This window comes from Prosopis cineraria, unplaced genomic scaffold (genome assembly GCF_029017545.1).
Source record: "Prosopis cineraria cultivar Desert tree isolate PC_DT_omini unplaced genomic scaffold, ASM2901754v1 PC5, whole genome shotgun sequence".
In the NCBI taxonomy this organism is placed as follows: domain Eukaryota; kingdom Viridiplantae; phylum Streptophyta; class Magnoliopsida; order Fabales; family Fabaceae; genus Prosopis; species Prosopis cineraria.
In genome coordinates this window covers 29,314,850-29,338,420 of record NW_026555336.1, presented here as the reverse complement: position 1 = coordinate 29,338,420, position 23,571 = coordinate 29,314,850, and the positions used below count along the sequence as shown (strand labels likewise).

The window sequence follows — 23,571 nt, the reverse complement described above, 5'->3', positions numbered from 1 at the left end:
TTTAAAATTTTAAATCTTTGTTAAATTTTATGTTGAATCTTATGTGAGACATTAATTTATTTTATGTTCAATTTTAGAATATTCTATTTAAATTAAAATGTTAGATTTTTTTTTGGAAGGAGGGCTTAAAGGCCCGAGCCTCAAAATTAGGTCAAATTTTGGATAACTGAGCTTTAAGGCTGGGCCCATAAGGGTTGAATCTATCTTGATACTCACTTCTAGCCATCAAATATCATGTTTTGAAATCAGTTTCAAGAGCCAAATTGTTCTTGAAACTTATTCTAACACAATTTGAAAATGTATTTTTGGCTATCTAACCACAATTTCGCTTTGTTTTGAGGTTGGATTTGTGATTTTTTTAGCTATTTGCTCATTGTAAAGCTCATTCTTCTCTTCATCTTTCCTCTCATAGCCTCCCTTATTCATTTTCGGTGTGCTTTCATCCCTTGAGGTTGGTTCTTTGATTTTTCCATCATTTATCCTTCTTTTGAGTTTATAGATTATAGTTTTTGTTTTATTTATGGCAAACAATTGTTTGAAATTTAATTTTTGCTGATCCATGACTGTTCCTCATTAGTATGGGTATTCTTGATTTTGTTGTTAACTGATTTTAGGTATTTTAGGTTTTGATTTTATGAGTTAAGAAATTTCACTAATAAATTTTTAGTTAATTTAAATATTTTCATTGTTAATTGTCGGATGCATTCTTTTCTATTGGTGTTTGCTATTGTTATGTGGCCTGAGTTGATGCTATTCATGCTATGTATTCTTGAATGTAGTTAAATATGTATCGTTTTGCTTATGTGTTGACTAGAGTTGAATATTTAAGATTAAAATTTAGAATGAAGAGAGGACATAAGACTCAGGAAATGTCCAATTTTAAATTGTTATATTGTTAAAAAATTTTAATATGTAAGACTTGTTTGAGTTGTTATATGATTGTTGTTGCTGTTATTGTATTTGTTAGATTAATGAAAAGGGTATAAAGACTGCAAAATTCTCATTTTTAAGTCGTTATACTACTAATTTTTTTTCAATAGCTAATATTAAACATTAGCTAGTTACTAGTTTTAAACAAGATTAAAAGGAAATGTGCAAATATATGGTTAGTAACTCATTGAATGATTGATGCTTTGTATCTAACTCACCCAATTTGTAAGAGTAGTCAAAGTCATTAATCACATTTCTTTCTTGATCTTTTTAAGAATTATGGATAAAGAATGAATGTTTGCTAATCATTTATCCAAAGAACATTAGAATGGGGTGGCGGACTTCATTAAGTTTGCAATTAAACATGCAGAGGACCTTGTTAGGATTGTTTGCCCATGATTAAAGTGTGGCCTTGTGAAGCAGGTTAGTCCAGATACTTGTGAAGAACACTTAGTGATTAATGGGATGGATTAAATTTACAAGTATTGGATAATGCATAGTGAGATAATGGATGATATTGGTTGTAGCCAGGAACATAGTGAAAGCTGTGTATTACCTCCAAATATTTTGACATATGTACATTTGAGGAAGATTGTCTTGAATAGATGGCCAAAGTGATTAAAGAGGACCTTGAGGATGTCCAGAAATGTTTGAGAAGTTGGAAAGTGATGTGAAGACACTGGTGTATGTTAGCTGTAGTGAATCAAAGTTGTTAACATTGTTAAAATTATACAACATAATGGCAAAACATGGATGGTGTGATGCAAGCTTCACTGAGTTGCTTAGATATTTAAAAGTAAAATTACTTCCCAAAAAGAATGAGCTTCCTTTCCAAACATATGATGCAAAACAAGTATTGCGATCAATTGGGATGAGTTATGAAAAGACACATGCATGTCCTAATAATTTCCTTTTATTTTGGAATGAATATGCATCATTAATTGAGTGTTCGAAGTGTAATGCCTTACGCTACAAGCAGAACAGATTGAGTCCAGTGAAAACACTATGGTATTTTCTAATTGTGCCTAGATTTATATGCATGTATAGCAGTGCAGAAGTATCAAAATACTTGGTGCAAAAAACCCCTTTTACAAGGTGCCTAGTGCTCTTTGAAAAAATAGTTCAGGGATAAAATTGCCTCACTTAGCAATATAGGGTATCTAGTGCTCCTTAAGAAAAAGTTTAAGGGTAAAAATGTATCTTGATCCTTAAAATTTTTTATTCAATTCCTAAGAAAACTAGGGAAAGGCTACCACGATAGAAAGGAAATTTTTTGAATATCATTGGGAGGGCTACTCTTATTCTTAAAAAGATTTCTAAATGAAGTGTGTAGTAAGTTTCCTGTGGGAAGATTACAAATTAAAAAAAAATTGCATCTTATTCTTGAAAGAAGTTGTTATCTAGGAAAGTGTACTCTAGAGATTTAGGCATGAAGGATCTTAGAAAGCATAATGAAACTTATATATTATGAAGCTGTGTTGGTAGATTATTACACAATATCAAAAGTTATGGGACCAAGCCCTCAGAGAAAAATACAAGTGTGGGAATGGAGTGATTCCAATTGTGACAAAAAAAAAAAAAAGAATTCCTCTTTAACTTGGAGAAGTATTTATCCTGCTTGGGAGAAATTCAAAGATGATCTGGGCATCAAAAAGATCCTGACGAGAAGCACTTTGTTATGGGTTGATGTGTGGTCTAATTTGAACAAAAAGCATCCTTGTTGTGGTTCCCAATTTGCTAGGGCTTATTTATCTTGATGATAAGGTGACCGATTACATTCTTTCATCAAGAGATTGGGATATGTCTAAATTGAATACTTTATTTCCTGCAAATGTGGTTAATGCTCTGACTCATATAAGCTTAGATTTAGCACGAGTAAGAAAGTTTTTTTTTATATAGAAACACTTAAAGGATGGTCAATTTTCTATCATGTTTGCATATGATATTTTAATTGCAGGCGCACCAAGACAATCAACCTTCAATTAAAGATCTATATGGTGATTAGAGGTCCTTGAAAAGATGAAATTCTTCCTATGGTTGATGGCACATGAAGTTGTCCATACATATTTTCATCAAAGGAGGGGATTCATGTAGTCAAGTATATGCCCTCAATGATGTGCTAATGTAGAGGATGAGATTCACCTACTTAAAGATTGCAAGGAGGCCGAGAGCAAGTGGAGATAGCTTGTATATATCTCAAAGATATTGGATTGAATTCAATAAGGAAAACCTGTTACAATGGCTAAACTAGAATTTGAGCAACAATCTAGGCAATCAACAAACGCACCAAGTAAGCTGGAAGATCCTTTTTACATACACATGTTGGGATATTTGGACGTCAAGATGCAGTGCCATTTTCAATAATGAAGAGTGCAACCAATGAACTAATGTTGAAAGTACAATTTTATTTAGAGTAATCTAGGATAGAAAAATGCTGAGCTTTGCTACTTACTTAAGGCAGGGTGTGCCAACTAGTGTTTATCAAGACGCCGATGATGATGAAGAACTTGTGAGATTAGAGGTAGCGGGGCATATGGTTGTAAAAGGTAACAAAATCAATGCTATTGTATTGAGAAGATAGATGAATGATGTTAAGATGGGTGTTTTCACCAAGGCGAGAAATTCTCCAAGCAAATTTGCAATCTTGCATCCTATTTGTGAAGGACTTTAAAGATGTTGAAATGAAGGTTATAAAAAAATTGAGATAAATTTTCATTGTGCTGATAGTTATAATCTTCTTAGTAGGAACTCTTTGACACTATTATCGAATAGCACCAAAATTAATAAAAATTAGATTTTATAGTAAAGTACAGTCGTCTTCCTAACAGTTAATATAGTAACTATTTAAATTATGATTATAAAAAGATAAATAATGAGGGGTTTTTATGATGAAATTAAAACTAAATTAGAACTAAATAAATAGAGAAAATTCAATTAAGAAAATTATCAAATACAAGCAGTACAATCAATCACAACATAATCTCCTAAATTTAATCTTCCTTATCCACAAAATAAATTAATTTTATTTAACTTCATTATTCTGGTTTCATTATATATTTCTCAATTTATCATTCAAGAATTAAACAATAAATTAAGTTATAGATTAACTGAAATCTCTTTCAACCCATAACCTAACAACTATTCTAAATTAGCCACATCAGAAACAAAGCATGGATAATGACCCAAGCCAGACTAAATTACTCTTACGATACTATATCAATTGATTATAGCAAGCAAAACCTCAGATCAAATTTATAACTCAAATCATGCAATAAAATTACTTTAATCAACAATAGTAATTAAAGTATAAGATTCAGAGGTAGAGAGAAGAAGAGTAAATTAAAATAAAGCTAAAATAAAATCTTCCTTAAATATTAAAAACTTTAATTAAAATTTAAGATCGTGATTTGTGATTGATCATAATAAAAATTTGGCTCTTCATAAAACTAAAAATCAAACAGTATAAGATGAGAAAGTAACAAGCCATCGATGAAAAATTGAAGGAAAAAAAAAGATGAAGAGCGATCTGTCACGGCCTTGGAACTCCCTTCCCTTGAACCGTGCCGGCCTTAGCTTGATCCCTCTCTTGATCTTTGCTAAGTCAGTCGAATCCCACAAGTAGACAAAGAGGCTAAGAGAGCTAGATGCACAAGTAGAGAGTAGAGAGTTTGAGTGAATGAACTTTGAGAGCTTTTACACTATGCTTGAGTGAGTTACAAATGAGGGGTGAGGGGGTATTTATAGGCCTCCCCCTTTCTCTAGAAAATTCTCACCTCCTTAATGGGCGATTGGGATTGATTCGATTTAACGGTGTACATTTTATCTCTAGATAATTCTATAGAAATATCTACAAGGAATATCTTGATATTTACAAGGAGACTACTAGAATGTACAAGAGTAAGATATTCCTAAAATGATCTGGATGTTTTAAGTGCTTTCTACACTACTTTAGAGATATCTAGGTCTTTCGAGGTCATACCAACATATTCTAGAAGAGACCCCGAGGTTTTTTGATTGTCCTGATTATCTTAATCTCATGAGAATTCTATCTTTATCACATATCGCTCTTGTGTGCGCCTCTACCATTCACTCCCAATTTTTATTGTCTTTCGTAAAAGTCGTGCCACCGGTGCGTGCTATTTCCTTCCTTCAAAATATATAATATATAACATATAAGGTGATGTGCGCGTCTCCTTCTATAAATAAAACGCGTCTCCTTCTATAAATAAAACTTAATAATTTAATAAAATAATAAAACTTTTTTAAATAATCTTAATTAAAAAATATACTAAAAAATCCAAAAGAAATATCAATAAAAGTTTAAAGATTTTTTTCTTACTTGATCTTCAAGCATGCCTCTATTCTTCTCATCCAAAATATTCTCTATTAATATTTTTCAAATTGAATTTCAAAAATCTGCACAAATAAGATAAAATTAAATGGCAATTATACAAAAATATTAAAGATATCATTTATATTTTAAAACTACAGATTTAGCTAGTTAAAATTTTAAAACTGCATATTGGCTAATAAAATCAAATAATATTTAATTAAATTTAATTAGCCTCAAATAAATATCTAAAAGTCTAAATGAAAAGGATAAAAATATATAAAATTATTATTTATCACTCTTCTCGTGATCCTCCGCTTCATAAGCTTATCTTGGATGTTACAAAGCTTTTTTTCAAAGATTGGAATGCCTCTGTTTAATTATTCTTGTAATGACTTTAGTTTCTTTGTTAATGATGTTATTAGGTTAGGTTTATGTAGTTCTAATTTTTTTAGAATCTCTTCCCATCAATTCACTAAAAATTCAGGTAGATTGTGACAGGTAGTGACCCCAGCTAGGTTTGTATTTTCTATACAATTTTTTTTTTTTGGCTTTGATAGAACTTTCATCCAAAAAATTGCATTGTTCTTCGTGCAACGTAATATCCAGCCTTCATTCATCAACTAAATTAAAGGGTCTAACATATATTTACAACACCTGAAAAAAGACGCTCAAGCGTAGCCCTTTGAAAACACTTTTTTTTTTTTTTTTACATTATATAAATAATCTATTAAATTATAAAAAATAAAAATTATCATCCACGCTGTAAAATCCCAAAAGAAATAAAAAAGGAAAAAGGGGAAATTTTGGGACCATCGAAGACTGGAAGCTGGGTTTATCATCGAGCAGCACTATTATCATCTTCATCGACAAGAGACATAACTGTGTGGATACGAAACGACGTCGTATCACTCCAAAGAAAACCAGGATAAGACTTGGCTACCAACTCGCCGCTCTGTGAGGGCCACGCGCTCATCAGAGACGAGCGTCGATCGACAGAGAGGGCAGTTAAACTTGAGCTGGTGAAGCCAAGCATCGAAGCAGCGTCTATGGAAGGCGTGGTGGCAAGGCAGCCTCCGAACCTGGTCGCCCTCCTTGTACTTGCTCCGGCACACCACACACATGGAGGAGGCCGCAATCTCGTGGTCGTCGTCGGGAACATCATAGTTCGCATGGAGCTGGTCGGAAAGTACAACAAGGCTGGCGAAACCAGATCCGACGGTGGCGAGGAGGGCATCGTCGACGATGGGCGGTCTGTGGGCATGGAATCTGTCGAAGCCGAGAGAGTGGAGGAAGGCGAGAAGGATGGAGCGGAGATAATTGAAGCCGGCGGCGAGGTGGAGGAGAAGGAGGAGGGGAATGGAATCGGAAGAGACGTCGTGGAGGTGGTTCTGCAATCCCATCTTGTTGAGATTGTGAGTATATGGCGAGAGAAGAAGCGATCGTGGAAAGGGGCTATAAAGGTGGGTGGGTGAGAGAGAGAGAGAAGGAAAGTGTAGTGTAAATAAAGAGAAGGATGAATTACGTGGCTGTGATGTATGAAATAAGTAATAATGGAGGTGTGCGTGTGAGGTAAGCTCATTACCAGAATCACTCGATCTACCAATTATGATAATGACTACATTTTATTTAATTAATCTTATTTTAGTTGATAAGGACACAGTTCATATATGGGCTTGAATTTTGCTTTTAACCTCAAAATCTCACTGGTCCTGGTAATTTTGTCAAAAAATTTAGTAATGTATATAATAAATATATAAATGCGTTTTGTAAGATGAGACGAGCAGTGTTACAGTTTTATATTTAATCACAAACGTATGCTTATCACTTATATCAAAATAATTTAAATTTAATCTGTGATCATATTATGTAAGACTATTACACATCTAATAAGCGACCCCATGAATTTTTTTGAAAATAAATTTATATGTAAATGTATACTATCAACTGGTAATTAACTTTTAATTGCAAAAAGTTAGATGAGTTGAATCTTCCAAGTTCATCTAGATAGGGCATGTCTTTTAAGTTTTAAAAATACTTATGGAAATATTCACAAATTATTTACGAATAAAATCGCTGCATCAATGTAGTGACACATCTAGAACATAACTCCTGGGAGGAGTAGATGAAAAGATTCATGGAACTGGGGGGCTAACATTAGATTTTTCATTTTTTTTCCAAGTAAAAAAGGAAAAAAAATTATCAAAAATATTCACATGGGGACAAGCACCCCCAGTTCCATCCCTCCGTTAAGTTCGAATTTTGAACCGATAACCTTTAGAATTATGAATCAAATGCTTACTAACTGAGCCAATTTTTGTTAGTATTAATTGACAATATTTGATAATATTGACTTTGATGTTTTGAAAATTGTGTGTAATTCACCTAAATTTAATATCAAGAAAAAATCATGCTCCCTCCATCTCTATTTTAAGATGTCCTATAAAAAAAAATTCTTTGATTTTTAACATAAGATGCTATTTGTTAAAAATCTCATTGGTCCTGGTAAATTTTAAAATTTTTTAGTAATGTAGCGTTTTGTAAGATGAGACAAGCGGTGTTACGGTTTTATATTAATCACAAACGCGTGCTTATCACTTATATAAAAATAATTTAAATTAAATCACCGATCATATTATGTAAGACTATTACACATCTAATAAGTGACCCCATGAATTTTTTTGAAAATAAATTTATATGTAAATGTATACTATCAATTGATAATTAACTTCTAATTAAAAAAATTAGATGAGTTAAATCTCCAAAGTTCATCAAGATAGAATATGTCTTCAGGTTTAAAAAATACTTATAGAAATACTCACAAATTATTTACAAATAAAATCCTCCCATCAATATAGCGACACATCCCTAACATAACTCCTGGAAGGGCTACATGAAAAGATTCATGGAATTGGGGGACTAACATTAGATGTTTTATTTTTTTTCCAAAGAAAAAGGAAAAATCAAAAAGAATATTCACATGTGGGCAAACATCCCCAGACTCATCCATCCATCGATGGTTGAGTTCAAATTTTGAACCTATAACCTTTAAAATTAAGAATCAAATGCTTATTAACTGAGCCAATTTTTGTTAGTATTAATTGACAATATTTGATAATATTGAGTATTGACTTTGATGTTTGAAAAATTGTGTGCAATCCACTAAATTTAATATCAAGAAAAAATCATGCTCCCTCCATCTCTATTATAAGATGCCCTAATTAAAAAAAAATTCTTTAATTCCTAATATAATACTTTCTCTATTAAAAAATATAAAGTTTTTTTTAATTGAATCTCTTCTCTCGATAATGCAGTTAATTGTTTTCAAATTAACACTATCTTTTTATATTTATTCCTATTTGATATAGTGTTTCACTTTAAAATAAATATAAAATGATTTATTTATTAAGTCACTTTTGAAAAAAGCACATCAATTATACTTTAAAATACTAAAAATATTTTATATTTTTTAATATCAAATCCTTCAAAAAATGCCTTACAATTTTTAAATGAAGGAGTACTTGATAAGGTATTAATTACACTTTTTTTAATGTTACCCTTTTGTAAACTCATTAACTATGAGAGAGAATGTAATGTAAATTTAAAAAAATTTAAATGGGGGTACAATTGAAATTTTATTTTATTTTCAGATAAAATTAATAATATAATATATTTGCTTAGTTTTGATGAAATTGTGGAAAGTATTTTATAATAAAGACAAGAGGGAGTATAATCAATATAGTGTGTAAAGAACTCAATACTCTATTAGCAAGTTCTTGAAATCTAAGTTTCATAAAAAAAAGTTAATACATTAGAAAAGCTATCTCTAATTGAAGTCTGTCTTAGCTTTAATAATTACTCATTAATTAGTAATACTCCATTTTATCTCAAGTCTCAACTATAGGTTACCATTACATATCCTATAAATATTAAGGGAAAAAGTTAAAACAATTAAACTTATCAAATTTGTCACGAATTAATATTATTTTCTAAAAATAACTTCCATTTGATAATTAAAATCTATCATTAAAATTAACAATCATTAATTGCATTGAATAAATTTTCTCTTCTTTTAAAATTTGAAATTAATGGAAGAGTAGTTATTGAAGGGCATTATTGAAACAAAGTATTTAATAATTTAAACATTTGGATAAAGATATGTTTGGTTGAAGGGAGTTGGACCTTCCCTCCCCCTCATTTGGTCGGAAAATTTGAAAGGGAGGGGAGCCCTTTATTTTGGCTCCTCCAAATTAGAGTTTTTTTAGAGGGGAGCCAAAATTTATGACTAATTTACCCTTATATCTATGTTAATATTCCATAAATGCCAGTGATAAATGATGATCATGCTTCAATTTGATCCTTGCTGAACTTGTCTCGTAGTGTATCTTTCAATTGTCATCAAACCTGTCTCTCTATTGAACCTCTATTATTTCCATAAAGTGTCATCTTTTTCGAACCCATTTGAAATACTTATTTGTTGGAATATTGTGTCATGGTGGAGACCATTGTCAATCAATTACCTAAGGGAATAACTTGTCTCACAATATTGCTCGATGACATAGCTAAGCTTCTTTTATATTGTCTTCCATAGCCTGCGAAAAGAAGATTGCTAAAGGCCAATACTTCATAAAAGTACCGACTTGGGGCTGTGGGTATCAAGAACCATGATATAAATTATTTTACTGTGAACACGAATCTCCTAATATTATTTCATTATATATTTAAAGGAGTTAAAAATTACTGTTGTTATTACATTATCTAAACAAGAAAGAACTGAAAAAAATAAAAGCTAACAAACAAGAATATAATAATAAATTAATTATTACGTTCCCTCTCTTCCTAAATCAAACAAATAATTATTAAAAAACCCTCCACTCCTAAATCAAACAAATAATTACTAAAAGCTCCTTCCCTCTCTCCCCTCCTTCTCCCTCCAACAAAACCAAATAACATAACATAAAACCTATTCCCTTCCCTCCTTTCAAACCAAATACAACCTAAGTGACTTGTAATTTGAAATAACTGATGATATTTTTTAAATACTCTTTGAACCTAAATGCATGCCTTGATCAAGGTGAACTTTTACGATTCAACTATCATGAACTTTTCTAATTACAAAAAAAAAAAAGAAGAAAAAGAAGAAGAAGGAATAATTGGTGGCACTGTTATCAAACACTGAATAGTTCGTGGCAAAAAATTTAAGCATGTTTTGTCTTCTTATATTACATGAACGTTAAGAATAAATTATATTGTTCATATTTTTGGATATTATCACTTATGAAAAAAACTTTACATTTCATATTGATGGTTGATATTTATTTATTTTTTAAATAAAATTTTAAATATAAACAGAATTACAGAAGGCAACACTAGATTGATTCCCCTATTTCCCAAAGGGCAAAGTGCAGGAGGATGACCTAAGGGACCTGAATTCTATGTGCGAGCTTGCTTTGAGCTGTAGTAAATTGTCACAGTCACAAGTTTTATTTTTTATTTTTACTTATAAATTTATAATACACACATTGGATTCAGAAAAGTTATTATTAATTTTTTTTTTTGCCAACGAAAAAAAGTTTGTTTCTGAAAAAGGAAAAAAATATATGCTATCTACTCTTTGCCTCTATGATTCCCCGCTTTATTTCGTTTCTTGGTTTTTGTTTTCTAGCAATGCTTTGCTTTGAACAGCATGTGGGTTGGAAAGTTGACATTCCAATATTTTTAAATATATAATATTATTAAAATATTTAATTAGTTTTTTCTCTTGAATATTTTATCAGCGTAATTATAAATTATATCATTATACTCCGTCCATTTAAAAATATAAAATATTTTTTACCGAATCTCACCTTCAATAAAGTAATTATCTACTTTTAAACTAATCATATCTTTTTATATTTACTTCTATTAAACATCCTATAATAAATATAAAGTCACTATCAATAGGAGTACTTTTGAAAAAAATGTAATGATTACACCTCGAAAGACTAAAAATATTTTATATTTTTAAATATCTAACTTTTTAAAAAATATTTTATATTTTTAAATGGAAGGAGTATATCTTATAATATATATAGTTATTAAAAAAAACTCCAAAATCAACAACTATTTTTCAAGTGATTACAAGAGATTTCAATTTTTCACTTAAGAGGGTTCCCTGATGCTGTGCTTGGCACAAGAGAAAAGTAAAGGGAAGGAAAAAAAAAAGAGAAAAAATGACATTTTCTCTTACTTGGCTAAGAAGAGAAAAATGATGAGAGAGAAAATTGAGGAAAAAAAATAGCATGTGGGACTGATTTATTTTTGTATTCAATTTTTTCTCTAAATATGGAGAGATTTTGGAAGGAAAATTTAATTTTTAAATTTATCCTTGAATCTTTTCATTTCTTGCCTGATGTCTCTATTCATTTTTATCATAATTTCCCCTCCACTTTAAAACTTAGCTTATTATATATTTAATAATTTAAGAAATAAATATTAAATTTGGACAAAATAATTTTTTTGCTAGCATCGGATAAAAGAATTTACAAGTTTTTTTATTTAATCAATAATATACAATAAAAATGTATAGTTAATGTGTTAAAATATTAAATTTTATTATATATAACTATTTTTTACAAAAAAAATAAATTTATCATTATACATATAAAATTAACAATTTCTTCTCCTTCTCATTTTCTCTCACTCAATCAAGTATAAGAATAGTTGGCAAAAAAAAAAAAAATCAAGTACAAGAATAAAAAATTATATGCCTCCACTTTTTTTCTCCATTTTCTCACCTCACATTTTTTCTTTTTCTTATTTTTTCTTGTAAGCCAAGCACAACGTAAAGGCCTTTTATTGAATCACTTTTTTCATCTAAAACAATTAAGTAGATACTTTTATTAAAAAATATTTAATTATACCGTTTGTTTTCTTGAGATATGCTAAACAGTTCAAAAATTGTGCGTACATTTCTAAAATAATAATTACTAGAAGCAACTTTATTGTATTAATCCATGTTCCTGACGATGATACACTAATAATCATATTTTCAGTAAATTAAATAACTTAATTGGAAGGGTTTATTTTTTATCCCCCATATATATGTGGAGGAAAATTTGTCTCTGTACTAAATCTAAAATCAGAGGATATTTTTGTTCCGAGAAAATTTAAAAAAAATTATTGAATGTGTATCAATGTGTGAATTGACAAGTAGTGATAGTTAGCTAGACTACTCAGTAGACATACACAGACCAGAATTTTCGAAATTGCCCAAATGGATAATATCGTGTATTTGTTTTGATATTCTCGTTTTTTTCCTTCTCAACTAGATATTTTTCAATTCAAGAACAGACAATGATTTAAAATATAATACATATTTGTTTACATTAAATGTTTTCTCAAAGTGGTTTGGAAAAATTAAATGAATGAGGAATTACACATACAATACTCAATAAAATGCGAGAGAAAGATTGAAAAAATAAAAGGAAATTACATGAAACCCGAAAAATGCTTTTTTATAAGTTTTAATTGATATTTTTAATTTTTAGGCCTTTTGATTAGAACTCTTCACTCAGAAAAACAATCAAAGAATTTTTTTAATCAAAAAATGATGTTATATAATTTATTAAAATATATTTATTTGTAATTTTTTTTTCATTACACATATAAACATTTGATATTAAAAAAATTAACATATTACTAGTACAGATAATGTTACTACTCATACTAATATATCTTGTGTAAATCTTAAAAAAAGTGACATGCTTACAAGAGTACTCTCTGAAAGAGTAAATACAACTATGAAGCTTAAAATGGAGCAGGTGAGAGCGCTATATATATATATATATATATATATTATAAAAAAGTTTAGGTGAATTGAAATCTAATGGCTCATTAAAGTCAGGTATACCTTTACGTTAAAGAATATTTACAGAGGTATTTACAAATTATCTATTAATAAAATCTTTATATCTATAATGAAATTTAATCTCTTGACTTTATAGATGAGAGCGTTGAATGTAAATAAATAAGAGCTTAGGATTTCAACCCTCTGGAGCAATCAATTTCTATAACATACCATTGTCAAAGAGATTGATATTCATAGGTTGTGAAAAAATAGATAATAGAACTAAATTCTAGTCGTTGGGAATGAAATATAGATGTTGCTCTAAAAAGGTAGTCATTGGAATATCATATTTCTTGTACTAACAAAAATTAATCGGTTAATTTGAAGGTTAATCCATTAATTTAGTTGAAGGTTCAAAAGCTTAGTTTTTAGATGAATTTTAAACTCTGATTACTCAAAACAAAAGATGAATTATGAAATCTGATGGCCCGTTTGTTTTCTATTTTTTAATTGTTTTTTATTTTTGAAAACAATCTTTTTTTCTGAAAACTTGTTAGAAAAAGTGTTTTTAATTTAATTGTTTTCAAAATTATTTTCATTTTTATTTTTAAAGTAAAAAATAGAAATAACTTCAATTTGTTTTTATTTTATTTTTTATTCAAAATAGATTACATTTGATCATTTAATTTGATCAATTTCTTATTATAAATTATCACCATTAACTACTAACAATAATTACTATCAACATATATTTTAATTTTAATTTTTTTTTAAATCAACATAACCAAACAAATTTTTATTATGTTTTGTTTTATCTTCATGCTAGGAATCCTAAGTAGTGTTCTTTGTCTTGTTTCTGACTCTTGTTTTTTCTTTCTGTTTCGCCTGAATTACAATCTTGTGCATATTTGGTTTTTGCAATAATATTAGTTTCTGTTTGGCCCAAAAAAAAAACAGAAAATTGCATCCAAAGACCTGTAAAAAGTGTTATTTGTGGATAAAAACTAATAATAAGTTATCATTAATCCAAAAAAAAAGTATATGTTTTATTTTGATAATAATTTATTTCATATTAGTTCTTGTTTGTGAATAACATTTTTCATAAGTGTTTGGATATGATTTTCCAATATATATATATATATGCAAGTTTCTTCTTATATCACTTCAAGTCGATAATTTAATTCGCATAATAGTATTTAATTTATAATCTTGCAAAACAAAATCATTCTAATATATTTTTATCATCATCAGAACATGAGATAATCAATAAACCCATTAACCCAGTGTTGTGCTGGTTATTATGCACCTATATCCCCAATAATACTATATTCATAATTTTAATTAATTTCTTTTAAGAATACAGCAATTGAGCATGAAAAGTATAATTCTTTAAAAAATATTTAATTTTTATGTATTCTAGAAATCTAGAAATCGAATACCACAATTTGGTAAGTTGCGGTGAGGAAAAAGAAACATTGCATTAAATTAATACCAACGCTGTACTTGCGTATGCGCCCACAATACTTCACCACGTGCATGTTAATGTGAATGATATGAAATCATGTGTGTTGTGTAAACAAGTGATGTAACTGTTTGGGGACACGCAATAAGAATTCAGGACAGTACCCAAAAAAAGAATAAAAAGAATAAAAATTCAGGACCTAATTGGACAAGTAATGTCAAATAAGAAATTTTTGGGTTATTTAGCAATTCGCTCCAAATTATAAGTCCATAAATATCTAAAATTCTAAACTTATTTTTTATATAATATTTTTTTTTAATATTTAAAAATGGTGTAATGTAGTCTCTAAATTACTGTTAATAAAAGTTAACTTTAATAATTAATTGATCATAAAATGATAGAAAAAAGATATTAAAAATCATAAAAAATGATTAAAAAAATTTTCTTGGCCTTTTTAAAATTTTTAAATCCTTTTCTTTAGTAACTTTATTGGTCATTTTCGGTCAACTCATGATCAAAATTAATTATAAGAAATAAATTTAGAGTCTTAGCTATTTTTGGATTTATAGTTAAGGGGTTAGATTTTTCATTAACCCAATTTTTAATTATGAAAACTTCTAAACATTGAAAACAGGGATGAATCTAGATTCATCACAGGGCCATGATTGAAATTTTATCTAAATGTGGAGGTCATAGCGGAACTTTTATCCAAATGTGGGGGGTTAATAATGATTTTTATATTTTTTATAAACAAAATTATACTTATTTTAAAAAAAAATTGGGGGTCTCACTAATTGAAAATTTGATTAATAAAAGTTGGAATCTAAGTAGTACTGACCAGATACCATTGTTTATTATTTATTATTTATTATTTATTATTTGTAAATAATAATATAATTTTCATATCTTATATGGATGGTATGATATGGTCCCAAATGCATAAGAACATGTCCACAGGGAAAGGGACACTTTTACGCAGAGGGCCTCAATCTTTATCTTTTTTTATTCATTATATTATATTATTATGAAAATATACCCTCCATATGCTCTCTTTAACTGAAGCTCAAGCATACGCACCAAATTTCCCGAATCATCAACTCCTTTTTCTTAAAATTTCCCGAATCATCAACTCCTTTTTCTTTTTGAAATATATATATATATATATATATATAAAACAAGAAATTTATGTCTAGCTAATAACTCTTCAACTCACACTTCGGTTTTTTTTTCGCTTTCCCGTTTTTACCATGAATATGTATATGTGAACATGCACACTATTTATTTTGGTAGAATGACAATAAAGTCTTAAGATTTTTTGAAAAATGAGGAGCAATTATTGATTTACAAACATGAATTCTAATTGTAAATTGTGACTTATATTTAGAATTTAAATATTTTATTTGCAATTAAAATTTTTAAATTTGTAATTATTTAAATTGGTATTTGCAAATTATTTGTTAGAAAAATTTATTTGAGGCTTAATTATCATCAATGTTTTGGAACTTAATATTTTTCTTCCATTTATTTTTTTTCTTTTATAGTAATTAGGGTTAAATGGCAAAAATGTCCTAAATTTTTTTTTCAACGATGCCTTACATTCTAAGCTTTTTTAGAGTATTTTTATCTTGAAAATTTAAAAAGAGAGTATTTCACTCTATCATTAAATATGGAAAATGTCAACCATTAATTGAAATTTAATCAAAATAATTTATGATTTTAATCTTCTTCATTTCTCTGTTTTTTGGTCTTTGTTTTCATTCATTAAAAAAAAAAGTTAAACAATTCATTAGAGAATAAATCAGAGACCAAACACAAAAGAAGGAAGAAAAAATATAAAAATATTCTTAGTCAAACTTCATTTTAATGGTCAAGGTTTTCAATTTTTAATTATGGGATGAAAATTATTTCTTTTTTAAACTTTTAGAACAAAAATATTTTTAAAAAATTTAAAATACTAAATGTTGGTGAAAAAAAAGTTTTATGACATTTTTTTTTCCTTTAACCCTACTAATTAAGATAGCCATTTAAATTTTTCATACAATGTTGGGGATTAAAGTGTGCGTAGAATATGAAGGGGCTATAACATGTCATCGGAGATGGTCTTTCTCTAATATTTTTTTAAAAAATAGAGTTAATTGATTAATGCTTAATTATTGATATTAATAAAAACAAGAGTGCGGTTTCATTAAAAAAAAAAAAGAGTGCGTCATATGTGTTCAGTAATTTGCACGGAGTTCAAATTCAAAATTAATTATATTGTTTATATTTTATAAATATTGCAGCTTCATATAAATTAATGCCACCATCGTATTGATCATTAATTCATTATCCCATATTGGATTTGAATTTCAGGTGACATGGTAAAAATCGGATGTAGGGTACGTAGGCAACACTGATATGGGTATGTATATCAGATGCGATATAATATGATACAAATACGCACACATATCAATATTTTAAGAGATTAATACCAGCATCTTGATTTTTAAACAATTATTTATAAAATAATATAAAGATATTTATACCAATCAATAAACTGTTATTTTTGTTTTTTTATTAATATTAGTTTTCTTATTTTTATTTTTCATTGAACTGGATTAACTGCTTCTATGAATTAATTTCTACACAGTATATATCTATCTTGCTCAATGAATTTATGAGCAGATTAATATGATTTTATGAGCTAGAAATATAAAAATTATAAATTTAAAAAGTTAACTGCATGTTTAATTGAGTTTTATTTAATTCAAGTTTATAAACAAGTTGACACGATTTTATAAAATAAAAATTTAAAAATAATAAATTTATAAAGACAACTTAAGAGTTTAACAATAATGAATGTATATCAATATGATACAATATGATATGCTAAATATGATAATTTTAAAATTTTAGGATACAAATACAAATACATACATACATTTGAAGAAATGAATACCAGCATCTTAATTTTAAACAATTATTTGTAAAGTAATATAAAGATATTTATACCAATCAATTAAACTACTTTTTTTTTTCCTCTTAAATTTTCTTGGTCATACAAATTTTAATATATTATATGTCTCATGAAATACAAAACGGGTATCATATTAAATATGTATCAAATATGTGTATGTTCATTATTATTATTATTATTATTATTATTATTATTATTATTTGTTTAGAATGTAGTGTGAATAGAGGTTCAGATTTAAATCCGCACGCATAGAAAATTTCTAGTATAAATAGCACATGAAATTTGAGTATTTGACATCAACCTAACATGGAAACAGCAAGGAAATTAATCATGCTAAATGGTTTTCAAGAACGTGTCTGTGTTGTAGAAAATTATAAGCTTGTTTTTTATTAAAATTATAATAAATAATAAAATCAACTGAGTAAGACGTGGACGGGGCATGTGGTTTCATAAGCGGAGGGTATTTGGGCGGTGGACGATTAAGACAAGGGAAGGAAGGACCCATTGTCATCACTTTACGAAATCTCTTGGTAGGTCGGCCAGATCTCTGTAATTGGATATTCTTTTCTTTTAATTAAGTTTATAAATAGTAATAACTAACTAATTAATTAATTAAAAACATAAATTCAATTAACTTAGCCTATCATTAATTAATTAAAGTCTACATCTTCGAATCTCTGCCGTACAATGAGATCCGCGTATCCAACCGAGTGACCGGCCACACTACTGGTGGCCTTAAACACGCCTTTCTCAAACGTCATTTCCATGACTATCGCTCTCAACTCTCACTCAGCTTCTCAGGTCAATCCACTCACACACGCGAACAATTTTGCAATTCAATAATAATTTATTAAAATGTGGTATACTGCCAAGAAATTTTGTTTTTAATTGAACATTAAATATAAATACTTCTCTGAATTAATATTTAAATCTTAATTTAGTGAAAGAATACTCCTTTTTGCTGGACTTAAATCATTTTAGTAGAAATTTTATTTTTTTTTTATAGAAGAAACTTTAATTTTTCATGTAAGATATTTTAACTTAAAACACCTTTTGCATAGATAAGCAGAAAAAACTTTGGTTAAAAAGAAAAGGGAAAAAAAAAAAAAAAAAAACAGAGAGAAGCAATAGTTAGAAATTGACTAAAACGATTGACCAAAAGATGTTGATTTTATCAATACTGGTTGAGTCAAGTGTAAGATATTCAATTTTCTTCAAAAAAAGGTGAATAGTCCAAACCTTGTGATTTTTTTTTAAATCTTTTAAGAAAGCGAAGCTCCAGTTGAATTATACAATACTTAAATATGACAAGAAAGTATCATATCCCAAATAAATAAATAAAAACTATCATTTTTTATTGGTGAGAAATATATATTATGTATGTATAGATGAATGCTATAGATGAAAACTTCTTTCATATTTAAAAAAGAAAAAGAAAACGAAAGAAAATGAAGTGATGGTCCCTATTGATAATAACTCATTTAAAGTTCTATATGTTTTTAAGAGAGATATCACCAATTAGATATAACAATACTCAAATTCAACTCGGTTAGCTATTAATAAAAGAAATATTTATAAAAGAGTCGAAAATTGTTAAAAAACATAGCAATATATTTTACCAAAAAAATAGCAATATATACTCACTTACCTTTGTTTTTTATTTTTTATTTTTTAACAAAACTTCAGATTCATACAAAAAATTTTATTTTGAAAATTTTCGGTTTAACATAACTCATTGTATGTGTGAATGAGAAATTTGGAACATTTGGAATAGAAACAAATTATGTTAAGAGATTTATTTTTAAGTAAACTCCATAATACTCAAATGTAATTGAGGAATACCATGTTGTTATATTTTAGGGTGGAAAACAGGGTAGAATTTCAATAAAGACCCTTCAACAATATTTATTTCAATTCAAAGTTCTTAAATTTTTGAAATCTCATTGTAGTCCAAGAATATTGATTTGATATTAAATTTTTGGTACAATTTCTAAAATCCAAAACTCATTTTTAATATTATATTTTCCTTCAATATTTAAAAACAGTGCAATGTCACTCTTATAGTTAACAAAAGATAACTTTCACTCGTAATAGTTGACCTAAAAAATAACATAAAATGACTCACAAATTGCAAACAAGTATCCATTTCAGGCTGAGCTGTGGGGTGCTTTAACAAAGGTTGGAGCTTTGTTGGAAGGGTGGATTCCATCGGGTTGTACTTGAGATTGATTTGAGGGTTTTGCTGCAGCAGATTGAAGCTGTCACGGGGGGTAGGGAGGGCTGTAGACTTGCAAGAAGGGTTGTTGAGTGCAGATGGAGGGATTGGGAAACGAAGATGAGGTATGTTCCCCAAGAAAGTAATCAGTGTGCTGATAGTTTGGCAAGTTGCAGTCTGGACTTGGCTTTGGAGATTCATGTGTGGGCAGACACGTTGCCACGAGTTCAGCTACTGTTTTTTTGCTAACAGCTGTGGATTTCTTATTGAACGTGGTCGAGGGTTTGTTTTTGTTTTTTGTTTTGTGCTATAGGCCTCTATTTGTACCCCAAAAAAAAGTTAATTTTAACAACCTCGAAAATCATATAAAATGACCCAAAAATTGTAAATAAGTATCATATAAAAAAATTTACATTTCTTGATCATTTTCTATGATATGAAGTCCTTTTGTGTAATTTTTTGTCATCCTTGTATGCAATTTTTTAATTAACTAACAATTAAAATTAACATTAATTAATAATAGGGATAATATTGCATAATTTTTAAATATTGAAGAGGAGTATTTTATTAAAAATATGTTTAGAGTCTCAAATAATTCAAGGCTTATAGTTTGAAGGCGAAAATATCATGTAACCTTATTTTAAGTTTCAATGTTCTAAACATTATTTAATGATTTTCTAGATTTTGTTTTTTTTTTAAAAATATTTGGGTTGGGTGAAGATGGAAAGCAGCTTCATGTACAAGACGGGGAAGCTTGTGAAAGTCAGTCAAACTAAAAGAGGGACAAAATTTTTAGGCTTGATGAAGACTTTAGGAACAATGACAATGACTTAACGCAATGGTTGCTTTCAAAGTGGTCAGCAAAATAGTGAAGTGGCATGATTGAGCGCGAGATATTGATTATGAAATTGGAAAATATTGGTGTGCTCGCACTGAGTTAAGAACAATTGACAGCAACTATATATATATATATGTATTTTCTCTTTGGAAGATTCAAGAAAAGTTAGGGACGCCTATTAGCACAATTAAGGGATATAGCTTATTTTATTAATGAGTTTAAACATAACAAACTACCAACTACATAATTTAAAATTGGGGTAAACATACTATAAAGGGTTTAATTTTTTCCTTGGTAATATTTCTTAAATCTTAGTGTACAGAGGCAATGATAAGTGGAGTTTGTCTGGTAAAACTTTTGATGGTGTTCACCTTAAGTACATTTCACTCTCCATTTATCTGTAAAAGAACAATATGATCCTTTTCAATATTTTCCCCCTTCTCTCTATTTTTCCCTTCCTTTTTGTAAAGCCACAATTCCATGTTCATTAATAGAAAATTATTTGATTTAATTTTAATTAATTAAAAATTATAAAATATTTAGATATATTATAAAAAAATTGGTTATCTATAAAAATATTTAACTTTTCATAACCAAGAGTTAGAGTCAGCAATTTAAGTCAAGCTTAATGAGTTAGCTTGAAAAATCTTAGAATTGGGTTTGGAAATTTAAAAATTTTCTTTATTTCAAGTTATTTTGGCCGTCTGAATAAGCTCAAACTAAAATAAGTTTAACTTGAATACTTGAATTCTTTTTTATTATTAATAAAACACAGTTAACTTCTACTTTGGCTTTCACTTAATGCTCACAAACCGTCTCTCAAACTACTAGTTCACACATGTTGCACTCTTAAGTAAAGTTTTAATGCTTTACTAATGGTCCTTTCTGAATATTTTTCAAAAATATTACAGAAAAATAAACAAAAGAGGTTGCTTCTATTGAATCTTGATTTTGATGATTATAAAATAGGAAAAACTTTGTTTAACAGAGAAATTTAATAGCAATTATGAATAACTGGACTTATACGCATTAATCTCTAACTCTTATTTCTTTTAAGTCTTTTTATCCGTATTACTTTGCTTATACTGGTATGAGTATGAACTTTCTTAATTTCTAAGCCTTGATTTCTTGTATTTTTTGGTGGGAGAAGTATTTGACTTTGCCCAGAATCTTTTAAGGCTTATTTTGTCACAAACCTTGTTCCTTGAGATGTATCTCAATTGGATTTAAACTCTCTTTCTTAGTTGTTTTATAACACTAAAACTTCTCTACACTTGGAAGATTTTTTGCTATTAATACCAATACTGTTTAGCTAATACCAATAATGAGCTCCCTACACCCTTTGATTATCACTTATACTTGTACTACTTTATTGCTTCTCATATTGTCTCTTATACCAGTACTCATGTTTCTAATATCGATATCAAGCGTTGTTACCTTAGTTATCCTTTTATACCAGTACTAAAATTCTTAGTACTAATATGAGTACTTCTGCTTTATTCTTCTTTCCTAAACTTGTGAGCCTTGGGCCTGTTTGGTATGAAGAAATGATAGAGTGGGACTAGTATTGGTAATGAATAATGCCAAGTTTTTATGTTTGATAGGTGAGAATGAAAAATTTAATGTCAAGTCCAATCCCATCTAGGTGGGACTACCCAATACCACCTCTTTCTTGGTATTGAAAAATCAATCTCAGGATTGAAATTTTCCAAACCAAATTGATCCTTACTCCATCCCCTCCCTTGTCTCTAACTTTGTTGACGATGCTGTCCTCCACCCTTATCAACAACACTGTCCTTCACCCTTGTCGACAACGCTGTGCCAGCAACACCATCCTCCCCCCTTGCTAGTGATGCTGTGCTAGCAACACCATCATCCACCCATGGCAACCACCTTCAGTCATTGTCGTCGCATCTCAGATCCTCAATCTGGTAAGCCCTTCTAGAATGACACCCACTTTTTTAGCTTGTTGGAATAATAATCATTCAAGTCTTTAACTTTCATGTTTTGGGTTAAAGCAATTTCATTTAGATCAGTGGAAGATCGAAAAAATATAAGGGAGCGAGTGCGACTCAATTTACTATGAAAGTCTCCTCTTCGTCTTCTTTCACTTCCACTACTTTTGTTGCTAAATTTGAGAAGTGCATGAAAGGGGGGTGATTCCTTGTATTCCTTCCTTGAATATCTGAACGCTAGGGTGGAAGATGGCACTATTGCAAAACTGTCGTGCTCTTTGTGGGGAAGGTGGGTGATTGTGTTAGATGAGTGAGTTATAATTTTTTTTTATTCTAAGGGTATTATAGTCTTCTTATAGTTTATATTTAATTATAAACTAAAATAAAAGAAAGTATTTCCTAAAAATATTACTCATCAAACATAATTTTAAAATCCCATTCTCACTACCAATCTCAATCCCAATTCTAATCCCAATCTCTTTAAATTAAAGTTTACATACCAAACAAGGCCTTTGAGTCTAACTTATTTCCTAGTTTTTTTGTATTATGCTGGCCTTATTACCTTTCTAGAAACCATCTAAACACAATCTTGGATAGAATCAAACACTTATCAAATCTCTTACTCTTTTTTATACTCGTATTGCATTTGGCTCTATTGGTATTAACTTACCTACCTTTTGTCAAAGTATTAAATGCATATAGTCTTTATTTTCTTTACTTATTGTGAGCATGCAACTCCATCGAAAAGTACTATGCCATTGCCTTATTTTTGAAGAAGCTCAGAGGAAAAGAAGAGTCTAACGGATCATTAATCATATCCAACTATAAATAGACACATTTATAGTTATTGCACAAACTTACCCATTCAATTTCTTACCAACCTTCTATGATCATATTCTTTGTATTTAAACTTCATTGATTGTACATCCAATTTTAGAGAAAGTTTTTAATAGTAGTTGTTTATTTTTAAACATATTTTGTTTATCCTTATTTTTACTACTTGAAATTGAGTACTTAAGTTTAGGGAGCTTAAGAGGGTTAATTTATTATCTTTGTA

General features: G+C 28.8%; 1 protein-coding gene across 1 annotated transcript; it reads right to left on the bottom strand.

Annotated features, from left to right (window-relative positions):
• Positions 1 to 5,907: 5,907 nt before the first annotated feature.
• LOC129311963 (E3 ubiquitin-protein ligase RHA2A-like) lies at positions 5,908 to 6,751 on the bottom strand. Its single transcript, XM_054954482.1, has one exon. The coding sequence runs from the start codon at positions 6,661 to 6,663 to the stop codon at positions 6,169 to 6,171; it is 495 nt and encodes a 164-aa protein (XP_054810457.1). The 5' UTR covers positions 6,664 to 6,751; the 3' UTR covers positions 5,908 to 6,168.
• Positions 6,752 to 23,571: the final 16,820 nt, after the last annotated feature.